Below are 12,165 nucleotides of genomic sequence, written 5' to 3'. Positions count from 1 at the left end.
ATGTAAATGCGTATTTGCTGAATGCTGATGGCAAACAAGAAAGTATTATAATGTTTGCCTTTCTATTACTAATAATATAAAAGCAATCGTTATAATACTTTTTGTATACATTATAATTCCTTTGTTTAACCGTTCTATCTGATTATTAGACAGACTTCTATCCATATTAGACAGAACTGTTGACGACGATGGCGAACAAGAGGGAGAATGGGAGCACTGTGTGCTCAGGTGCTGCCGCTGTCAGCACCGTCAAAATAAAAGTCCCGCCTCGAACGCATCGGCCAAACAGGAAAACTTATCGGCCGATGCCGATATTTAAAAAATGCCAAATATCGGCCGATATATCGGCCTTGGCAATATATCGGTCGACCACTAGTCAAGAATATGGAGAGATGACTGACAAGACCATGCTGGAGTATTTGCTGCTTAACAGATCCTGAGCTCACTGACAAATATCTTATCTTGCAAGATGTGCTCCCTTTACACAGAGTGCGTGTGACCGCGAAATCGAAAGTGAAAGTGAACAGCGCGAGTGCTCATTCAAAAGGCATTTAAATACTCTGCATACTGAGAGCAGGCGGCAATGGTCATAAATTCAGCGGGAGCGGGATAAAGAAAACAGCCGAATCCCGGACATTTTGGTCGAATAAGAAATCCCGGCCGGGGGCATTTTTTTTAGGTCCAAAAAGAGGACATGTCCGGGGAAAAGAGGAGAAACAGCATTGTACCCCCGTTTTAAGATTTGGGGCCAGCTTTACTAAACAGGGCAAATTAGCGCGAGAGTGCAATTCCAAAACAGCGCCGATGGGCGTGGAAATTTCTGCGGGTGATTTACTAACAACGCGCAAATGAAAGAACACAGGCACAACATCTCATTTACATACTGACCAACGCAATATAACACGCACAGCGCAAATTAGCGTAGTCGCGAATAAACAATAAAGAAATAAATAAGCTACAGTACGTTTAAAAGAACCGGAGGCCAAAAAATGAAGGGTTGCAACAGTTTTGATGAGGTATGAGGTATTGCGTGACTCCTAGATGAGGGTTCCAAGTCGTCTTTTATTTCCTGAAGCAAATTAAAAATAACATGGCTTGGCAAACGATATGTTCGGATAATGTGCTTTTTCCAAATAAATTAATACGTGTGGATGCTCTCTGTTCTTTGTGGTGCCTCCTCCTAGCAACAAATTGCATCCATTTCAAGTGCAGAATAGTTTAAGACATGCTTTTTTGGGGTGTTAAATAATGGCGCAAATGGAAGTAATTTGACAAGTGCAAAACGTTAGTAAATCTCGTTGCGTGATTCATTTGAATACTCTCCTCCCATATATTTTGCGTCTTAAAGAGAAACTCCTAGAAATGCATATTCAATAAGGTCAGGCACAAAAATGGCAAAAAAGGTCAGGCGCAAAAGTGTTCACAGCGCTAATTTGTTACTGCGCGTCTTTAGTAAAACCTGACAGTACTATTTTAACGCCAAAAGACGGTTTGCGCTGGCGCAAGCTGTTAGTAAAACTGGCTCTTAGGCTTGAAATACACTTCATGCAAGTATGCAAATACAGATACATTGCCTTACAAACTAGAGTTTATTTTGCATGCATTTAAACACATCACAAGGACATAGAGGAAAAATGCAAGGGTTTGCGTAAGTAATGCTCTGCCTTGTGACTAAAAATGGCATCTAATGTAGACCAATTAGAAATTCAAAGAAGCAGTTCTAGCTGTGCTTCTGCTTGATTTTCAAACTTTCCATAAAATTAAAATGCATCATACACTCAATTAATTGCCTTGTGCATCTGTGTTCACATACTTGCGACTACATTTCGGGCTTAATATTCAAACAATGTCTTCCCACTATATATAACTGCTGGCTTCAAATCCCAAATATTCAATATTTGAAACAGTGTCATATTTAAAAAATTAGTTTCTTCCTGGTTATTTTTGTCTTGTTTTCCAGTACAAATATCTAAACTTTCAAACATCAGCAAAGATTTACTTCTGATGCAAAATAAAGTGAGTTTATGATTAAAACAAGAAAAATAAAAACATAATTTAATCGGAAATCAAGCCTAATCTTCTTACTCTACTGGCAGATATTTTGTCTTGTTTTCAGCAAAAACTTGCTTAATTTTTATGAGAAGTCTTATTTTCTGAAAAATGTATCACATGTTTTTGCTGAAAACAAGAAAAAAATCTACAAATGGGCTAAGAAAATAAACTTGTTTTCTCTTTGAATAAATTGGCAGATATTTATGGAAGCCCATTCTATCTGATTATTAGACAGACTTCTATCCGTATTAGACAGAACTGTTATGACAACAGCGAACAAGAAGGAGAATGTAAGCGCTGTCTTCTCAGGCGCAGCCGCTCTCAGTACCGTCAAAATAAAAGTCCCGCCTCGAACGCATCGGCCAAACAGGAAAACTTATCGGCCGATGCCGATATTTAAAAAATGCCAAATATCGGCCGATATATCGGCCTTGGCAATATATCGGTCGACCACTAGTCAAGAATATGGAGAGATGACTGACAAGACCATGCTGGAGTATTTGCTGCTTAACAGATCCTGAGCTCACTGACAAATATCTTATCTTGCAAGATGTGCTCCCTTTACACAGAGTGCGTGTGACCGCGAAATCGAAAGTGAAAGTGAACAGCGCGAGTGCTCATTCAAAAGGCATTTAAATACTCTGCATACTGAGAGCAGGCGGCAATGGTCATAAATTCAGCGGGAGCGGGATAAAGAAAACAGCCGAATCCCGGACATTTTGGTCGAATAAGAAATCCCGGCCGGGGGCATTTTTTTTAGGTCCAAAAAGAGGACATGTCCGGGGAAAAGAGGACGTATGGTCACCCTAAGCTACAGTACGTTGAAAAGAACCGGAGGCCAAAAAATGAAGGGTTGCAACAGTTTTGATGAGGTATGAGGTATTGCGTGACTCCTAGATGAGGGTTCCAAGTCGTCTTTTATTTCCTGAAGCAAATTAAAAATAACATGGCTTGGCAAACGATATGTTCGGATAATGTGCTTTTTCCAAATAAATTAATACGTGTGGATGCTCTCTGTTCTTTGTGGTGCCTCCTCCTAGCAACAAATTGCATCCATTTCAAGTGCAAAATAGTTTAAGACATGCTTTTTTGGGGTGTTAAATAATGGCGCAAATGGAAGTAATTTGACAAGTGCAAAACGTTAGTAAATCTCGTTGCGTGATTCATTTGAATACTCTCCTCCCATATATTTTGCGTCTTAAAGAGAAACTCCTAGAAATGCATATTCAATAAGGTCAGGCACAAAAATGGCAAAAAAGGTCAGGCGCAAAAGTGTTCACAGCGCTAATTTGTTACTGCGCGTCTTTAGTAAAACCTGACAGTACTATTTTAACGCCAAAAGACGGTTTGCGCTGGCGCAAGCTGTTAGTAAAACTGGCTCTTAGGCTTGAAATACACTTCATGCAAGTATGCAAATACAGATACATTGCCTTACAAACTAGAGTTTATTTTGCATGCATTTAAACACATCACAAGGACATAGAGGAAAAATGCAAGGGTTTGCGTAAGTAATGCTCTGCCTTGTGACTAAAAATGGCATCTAATGTAGACCAATTAGAAATTCAAAGAAGCAGTTCTAGCTGTGCTTCTGCTTGATTTTCAAACTTTCCATAAAATTAAAATGCATCATACACTCAATTAATTGCCTTGTGCATCTGTGTTCACATACTTGCGACTACATTTCGGGCTTAATATTCAAACAATGTCTTCCCACTATATATAACTGCTGGCTTCAAATCCCAAATATTCAATATTTGAAACAGTGTCATATTTAAAAAATTAGTTTCTTCCTGGTTATTTTTGTCTTGTTTTCCAGTACAAATATCTAAACTTTCAAATATCAGCAAAGATTTACTTCTGATGCAAAATAAAGTGAGTTTATGATTAAAACAAGAAAAATAAAAACATAATTTAATCGGAAATCAAGCCTAATCTTCTTACTCCACTGGCAGATATTTTGTCTTGTTTTCAGCAAAAACTTGCTTAATTTTTATGAGAAGTCTTATTTTCTGAAAAATGTATCACATATTTTTGCTGAAAACAAGAAAAAAATCTACAAATGGGCTAAGAAAATAAACTTGTTTTCTCTTTGAATAAATTGGCAGATATTTATGGAAGCCCATTTCTGCCACTGAAAAAAAAGGTAAGTGCGACTTTTTATCTCACAATTCTGACATTTTTTCTCGCAAATGCGATTTTTGTGAGACAATTGCGACTTTACATCTCACAATTCTGTCTTTTTTCGCAGTCATAAAATCAGAATTGCAAGACAAACTCACAATTCTGAGGAATAAAGTCAGAATTGTGCGATATAAACTCACAATTGTGTTATAAAGTCAGAATTGCAAGACATTGCAAGACTCTTTGTATCTCACAATGGCGACTTTATTATAAACTCACAATTGACTTTCTCAAAAATTTTTTCACAATTGCGACTTTATATCATGCAATTCTGACTTTATAACTCTCAATTGCGAGTTTATAAGATGCAATTCTGAAAAAGTCGCAAGATTATTTACTTTTTTATTTTTAATTCAGTGGTGGAAAAAAATGTACTTAAAATTGTCCTTGATCTAAGAAAGTTTATACTGGAGAACAAGACAAAAACTCTGAGAAAGAGCACCATTTTTGCAGTCTGCAATGCTACAGTATCACCCGTGTAATATTCATAAACATAAATGAGTACATAAAACAAAAGGTCTCACCAAATCACTGGCCAACGCTTGTTTTCGGTTCTTTCCATCGTAATCACAGTAGTCGATAAAGTCTAAGTAAGCGTCTGCAAAGTAAAGCAGGTTGTTGGGGTAGTCAATAGTTAAGCCATTGGGCCAATAAAGTTTGTTGCTGATGATCGTGGTCCTTAATTTCCCATCCATGCTGGCTCTCTCGATACGAGGATTTCTGCCCCAGTCTGTCCAAAACATCAGGTGTGTGCTGAAATACATAAAAATGGATTTCGTTTTCAACCTCTGGTCATTCAAATTCATTTTCATATACATGTTATTTGGTCACTGATCTTACTTGTTTCTAGGGTCCACTACCAGACCTCTTGGATTGGTCACGTTTTCACTAATCAGCACCGTTCTGTGAGACCCGTCCAGTTTGGACACCTCTATAGTCTCCAAAATATAGTCCGTCCAGTATAGGTTTCTGCCAACCCAGTCGACGGCGAGACTCTCGGTAACGGTCACTCCACTGTCAAAGATCTGCCCGGGAAGACAAATGATATTTTAGGGTTAAATGTTGGTCATGTTGACTGTAAAGGTCTTTGCACACTGAGTCCGAAATTCCCGTTCGAAATTTTCGCACATTAAAAAATAAATACGTACGGAGCCCCGCACATGACATGCAAGATAAAATAAATAAATCTAAAACGAATTCGTTCCCTCGTTGTACTAAAACGTGCACACGATTACTATTTCATTCCCTCGATTTGCTCATTCGTTCCCTCGATTTGCTAAATCGTGCACACAATTTACTAATTCGCTCTCTCGATATATAAATCGTGTGCACGATTTAGCAAATCAAGGGAACGAATTAGTAAATCGTGCGCACAATTTATAAATCGAGGAAACGAAATAGTAAATCGTGCGCACGATTTAGTCTACTATTTTTTTCCTGCATGCCATGTGCGGGGCTCCGTAAATACGAGCTCACGTTGTGTCAATCACGTTTACACACTGCCTCCTTTCGTCCGTCATAAAAAAATTTGGATCTGGTTCGATTTTCTGCGTTTTTGCATCCGTAGCAAGCATTTTGATGGGAAAGGATGACGAATACGAAAAAAAAAAAAAAAACGAAAAAACGCATACGAAAATTTCGGACTCAGCGTGCAAAGACGGTGCTGGAGTGGTGTTCGTGTCACTCACCACGGTGCGGTCAGTCCCATTTTTGTGAGCGCTCCATATTCTGTCCTGGGTGGTGTCAGACCAGTAAATACGATCCGTAACGGAGTCAAAATCCACTGCCACAATATTACGGCCATCACGCACTAGAGACCGAATAACGTTTGGCTGTGCGAGGATGTCGTCTGATACAATCTGATTCCGACTGGCCACTAAGAGCAAGGCCTCTCGAGATCCTGTCAGATTGAGAAAGAGAGAATAATGTCAAATATTATTACAGTTTTAAATAACTTTTTATATTAATATATTTTTAAATGTGTGTGTGTGTGTGTACATATATATATATATATATATATATATATATATAAAATTTTAAAAACAATATTTCTTATTTTACTATTTTGCAAATATCAGAATAATTGTAAAGTCATCAACTATAAAATAACTATGAAAGTATTACAATTATGAATTGACCAAAATGTCAAACAACATTTTGATGCTTATGATGATGCTTATAATTCACTATCCAGTCAAATTCATCCAATCTAATAAAACTTTAAATCAATTAGTTTTAAATCAATTATTTTTAATTAAAAAATAAATAAAACTTTTTGTAAATAAACTCAGATTCCAATCCTTCAAGCGTAATCCTTTAGATCAAAAGGTTTTCAACAATGATGAGAAACATAATTCAGTCAAGTGTGTCCAACTTTTGACTGGCAGTCAGTGTTTTGTAATTCATATTTGGCTCGCAATATGTGATTATAATTTAAAGTACACCGTTATCTCAAAATATATCAAATAACCAGGACTAGAAATGAATCCAAACACGTATCAGCTCTCAGTTATAAAACTATGCAAGACATATCTGACATGGCCAAATAGAAGTATAAAAAAAAGAGTCCCGTTGAAAAGCATCATTCAGAAAGAAGACGAGGTATATCGGATGACAGCATTTTTCACCAGGTTATCTCGAGGGAATGGACTCTAGTCAGCGGCAGAGCTCATAAACAACCCTTTGTTTGGTGATTACCACCTAATTACACCCTTAAGAAAGTTTGTGACTGACATATATGTTATTCATCTTATCTGTGGTAATCCAGAGGCTACACTAGACCCCGCTGAGCAGGTCCAGTTGGTGGCTCCACTCCACTAATATCTGTCTTAGCACTGTCAGAGATCACAAAGCTCAATGGAGACGCACAAACCTGAGGCCTTGCAGGTGCGTCCGTCTGCCTCTAGAGTGTATCCGTCCTGACAATGACAGCGGAAGGAGCCTCTCTCGTTGAAGCAGTGCTGACTGCAGACGCCCGGAGGATGGCACTCATCGATGTCCTCGCACGTCTTCGAGTCGTTAGTCAGCTGGAAGCCCATAGGACACGTGCACTGGGCTCCAAACGGGCCTTGGATGCAGCCGTGAGTGCAGCCCGCATTGTTATCCGAGCAGCTCTCCTGATCTATGAGGAAGCAGAAACATTTAGATGAATGACAATGGAAAGAAAAAGCATGCATGAAGACGCAAGGTATTCTGGGAACATGCTTAGCACATCCATTAAACGGGAGGAGTGCTAGGGCTGGGCAATATCTGTATATAAATCTGTGTATTTATACATTTAGTTTAAAATTGCCTAAAAGGTGTTTTGTTTTCATTCAGATGAACCATTTTTGTGCCCAAACAACCAGTTTAATATATTTTAAATGTTTAACAATAACAGTGTTATTATAGTTAACTAAAACCATGAAAAAAAAAATGTGTTACTTGAAATAAAATATTTTATTTACAAAAAATACATAAATAAAGAAGAGAAGAAAGAAGGGGGGAAAAACTTAAACATATTTTATTTCAGCTAGTTGCCAAGGAAATATTTCATTTAGTTTATCTTGATATACTAAAATAACCAAATGTAAAATAAAAATAAATATATTTTATATACATATTTTAAAAAAATTAATTAAATTCAAATTCAAATTTTAAAAGCGTAAAATATAAAACTAAAATGATTCAAACTATTAATAAAAAAGTCAGTAAGACTGATGCAAAAAGTACAATACAGTAAAAATTAGTTAATAATATCCAAGAAATCAGTTTTTCACTAAATTAATAATGAAGGAACCAAGATATTTTATTATTTTCATGTATATGCACCAAAAACCTATACACAGAAATGTAAAAACAGCAATATTTATCTACATATATTTATATTTCAAACATTTTAATATACCAAAAAAATGCCACATGGACAGTTTTGTGAAGTTTACTGATGGTACAAGTAAATTAATGAATCGGTTCGGCTTTTAGAAAAGAAATCAAGCTTACCAACTCTAATGTCATTTTTGTAACTTCAGTTCAAATAAGAGTTTAAAAACAAAAAGTGTTTGCAAAACTAATCTAATGACACTTTTAAGGAAACTTAATGTTCAAGTGCTAAAAAAGTGTATATTTTCACACAGATTAACCATTTTTGTGACCAAACAGCCATTTTTGCCAATTACATTAATGCAAGAAGTGAAATGCAGTAAAAAAATTAAGGCATGTTTTACACAGTTTTTCACTAAATAAAAAATGAAGGAAGAATAATATCGAATTATTTTCATGTATATGCACCAAAAAGCAATACATAGAAATAAACAGCAATAGCTATCTACATATATTTATATTAAAGCATTTTCATTAACAATTTTTTGTAAAAAGTCACATGTACAGTTTTGTGAACATTATTGATGGAGGAAACAAATCAATTAATTGGTTCGGCTATTGGAAAAGGAATCAAACTTACCAATTCTAATGTTGTTTTTGCTACTTAAGTTTCAATTACGAGTAATATTCATGATATTGCTTAATTTTTTTAATCACTGCAGATATATTGTGAATATTCAATATATTGCCCAGCCCTAATGTTTACTGTTGAAATCTAAGCTACTTTGGTGGTTGTGTACCATTTCTATGGACTAACACATGTAACATATTTCAAAAACAGAACTACACACTACATCTCTAAGTGTCTATAATGCTAAACACACACAATCTTGCCATATTTAGACACTCTGATCGTAATTGGACGGTTAGTGAGTACAGCCAGACAGATACTGGGATAGATTAGTGCTTCATGCAGAGGATTGTGGGTGATTAGGGATTTAGCCTACCTGGTAAAGGCTCATCTGTGAGAAGGGAGAGCAACATGGAAGGAAAATCACAGATCATTTCAATGTTAATTTCCAGATTAGCTAAACACATGCATGATTTGACACATGGGATTTATAACACAGACGACATACAGTACTGAAATACTCCATGTATTTGAATCAACTGACTGACCACAATATCAATAGAAATATTAAATATTTCAATGTAAATGAATGTTCTGGATTCAAGTTAAGCTCTAACAACAGCATTTGTAACATGAATGTGTAGCCAAACAACTGCTGGACCCCACTGGCATCCATAGTATGGGAAAAAATTCTAGAGAAGTTAATGGGGACCAGAAACTGTTAGGATTCCCACATTCTTCAAAATATCTTCTTTTACGTTCAACAGAAGAAAGAAACTCAAACAGGTTTGAAACAACTTAAGGGTGAGTAAATGATGACAGAATTTTCATTTTTGGGTGAACTATCCCTTTAAGAACACATTAAATTGATCAAAGGTGACAGTAAAGACATTAATAATGTTACCAAAGATTTCCATTTCAAATAAATGTTCTACTAATTTAAAAATCCTAGAAACAATGGTTTCCGCAAAAATATTAAGCAGCACAATTCTTTTTAACACTGATAATAATAAGAATAAATGTTTATTGAGCAGCAAATCAGCATATTAGAATGATTTCTGAAGGATCATGTGACACTGAAGACTGGAGTAATGATGCTGAAAATTCAGCTTTGCATCACAGAAATAAATTAGATTTTAAAATATATCCAAATAGAAAACAGCTGTTTTAAATTGTAATAATATTTCACAATTTTACTGTTTTTACTGTATTTTTGATCAAAGAAATGTAGCCTTGGTGAGACTTTTATTTTAAAACCCTTAAATAACAATGCCGCACCAAACTTTTGAACAGTACCGTACATGTCTTACATACTGCTGTAAATGTCAGTAAAACATATGGCATGACTTACTGCAGAGAGGGGATTCATCGGCGCCGTTGGGACAGTCTGGCGTGTTGTCGCACACCCTGCTGAGGTTAACACACACACTGTGTCCAGGGCACTGCCACTGCCAGCTGGGACAGCGGAACGGCGGCGTGGGACAGTCTCGCTCATCGCTGCCATCCCGACAGTCGTTATCACCGTCACATATCCAGCCACGGAAAACACAGTTCCCATTATCACAGCGGAACTGCGCGGTGGGGCACGTGCGCGGTGGGCACGCGTGGTGCTCGTCTGAGCCATCTTCACAGTCTGGGTGCCCATCACATTCCCAGTTTGAGGGAACACAACTGCCGTCTGACTGGCACTGGAACTCACTCTCGTGGTGACACATGCCAGGCGGCCTCGTGGCTGGAAGGGTCAAAGGTCGTGTTAGCTCAATTTAACATACATCATAATACAAGATTCCCGAGGTTTATAATTAATGTTCAATATAATGTTCTTAAAGATGATACAAGAAGATGTCCAGGTCATATTCCACTCAAAAAAATAATAATTACAATGATTAAATTAATCTTTAGCACATTTCTCCCTACATTTAATTAGTTTAATTCAAAACATTTTGTATCCTCAGTACTGTAGTATAAATAAATATAATAAATAAAATAATGTATTCATGCAGTATTTGTTGTATCATTTAATTTTAAATAAAAATGATATATATATATATTTTTTTTAAATTATAGCTACAGTACTTGTGTTATACAGTTAAAAAACAATTATAACAATGTAAATTTAATAAGAATTACCATTTAGAATAATGGTAATTTTAAATCTATAATTATAAAATAAAAATAAAAATGTAATGCGAAACATTTTGTATCCTCAGTACTGTACTGTAGTATAAATAAATGTAATGAATAAAATAATATATTCATGCAGTATTTGTTGTATCACTTTTATTTTAAATAAAAATTATATATTTTTTAAATTATTGCCACAGTACTTGTGTAAGACAGTTACAAAACAATTATAACAATGTAAATTTAATAAGAATCACCATTCAGAATAATGGAAATTTTAAATCTATAATTATAAAATAAAATAAAAATAAAAAAGACATCCAAAATAATGTCACATTGCAAAAACAATAATAATAATAGTATCTTTAGTATTAGATCTTTAGTTTGTAGGGTGAACAGTGACCTGGAAATGTTTTTGTGAGATTCACTCATTTATAAACTTTATATGTAATGCAAATAATGCATTATTGTTTATACTTACGACAGCCAGATTCATCCGAGCGATCGTTACAGTCAAACACCCCGTCACATCGGTAGTAGGAATTGACACACTGATGGCCGTTTGCACACTTAAACTCATACGCTGTGCAGTTGTACACTGATGACCAGAAGAACAAGAATCACTCAGATCAAGAAAAACAAGTCAGCAACTAAAAATCAGTTTGATCTGATTTAAACTTCCATAAGAGATTTTATTATACCGTTTATTTTGTGAAAGATTCTATGTATTCGTCTATTGGTGGGCATGTCTGGTTTATGTTGAAATAGTAGTTTGGGAAGAATTATAATGGTATTAACACACTTTTAATATATAAACCATTTTTATATAAACAATGTGGACCGTTACGATGAAATGCAATAAAAGAGTTTGGTCCTGCATGTAATGAACTCTTACCACAGCCCTGTTCATCCGCTCCATCTGCACAATCTCTGTCTCCATCACACACGTAATTGGGGTCAATGCAGCGGTGGTCCGGGCACTGGAACTGACCAGGGTGGCATGTGCCAATCGAATCTAGAAGAAGAGACACCATAAGAAAAGTCCATCGCGCAAAAGTTGCTCTTTCAAAGCTCGAGACTTAATGGGATTCTCAGTTACGTTTCATTCAGATGTTTAAAAATAAAAATAGACACTAAGTCTTCACAAGAATATACAGTGGAATATGAACAGCACAAAGCTCAGCTCATTTGGTATTGGTACAGAATTTGATAAGAAATATTTTAGTTCATTTTGAGATCTGACTTTTTTATATATATGTATGTATATATGAAGAGTTTGGTTCCAAAACGCTATAAATCCATTTTGATTAATTTGAGTAAAAATGTGTTTTCTTTACCAAGAAAGTGGCAAGATGAAAACCACTATTTTCTGTTTC

At 35.7% G+C, this 12,165-nt stretch overlaps 1 protein-coding gene across 1 annotated transcript in view; it reads right to left on the bottom strand.

Moving 5' to 3' along the window:
- The window catches only part of LOC107744833 (low-density lipoprotein receptor-related protein 2-like), a 133,525-nt gene that overhangs the window by 67,606 nt on the left and 53,754 nt on the right, over positions 1 to 12,165 (bottom strand). Inside the window, exons 23-30 of the mRNA XM_016558655.1 lie at positions 11,685 to 11,804; positions 11,271 to 11,387; positions 10,017 to 10,397; positions 9,042 to 9,056; positions 7,106 to 7,354; positions 5,922 to 6,133; positions 5,074 to 5,258; positions 4,758 to 4,986 (exon numbers count right to left, since the gene is read on the bottom strand). Of these exons, the coding sequence (XP_016414141.1) occupies positions 4,758 to 4,986; positions 5,074 to 5,258; positions 5,922 to 6,133; positions 7,106 to 7,354; positions 9,042 to 9,056; positions 10,017 to 10,397; positions 11,271 to 11,387; positions 11,685 to 11,804 (1,508 nt within the window). The remainder of the gene's footprint in view (positions 1 to 4,757; positions 4,987 to 5,073; positions 5,259 to 5,921; positions 6,134 to 7,105; positions 7,355 to 9,041; positions 9,057 to 10,016; positions 10,398 to 11,270; positions 11,388 to 11,684; positions 11,805 to 12,165) is intronic.

Source organism: Sinocyclocheilus rhinocerous, unplaced genomic scaffold (genome assembly GCF_001515625.1).
Source record: "Sinocyclocheilus rhinocerous isolate Xijiao unplaced genomic scaffold, SAMN03320098_v1.1 scaffold528, whole genome shotgun sequence".
NCBI classification, from domain to species: domain Eukaryota; kingdom Metazoa; phylum Chordata; class Actinopteri; order Cypriniformes; family Cyprinidae; genus Sinocyclocheilus; species Sinocyclocheilus rhinocerous.
The sequence above is the reverse complement of the archived record's forward strand: the minus strand, read 5'-3'. Positions and strand labels throughout refer to the sequence as shown.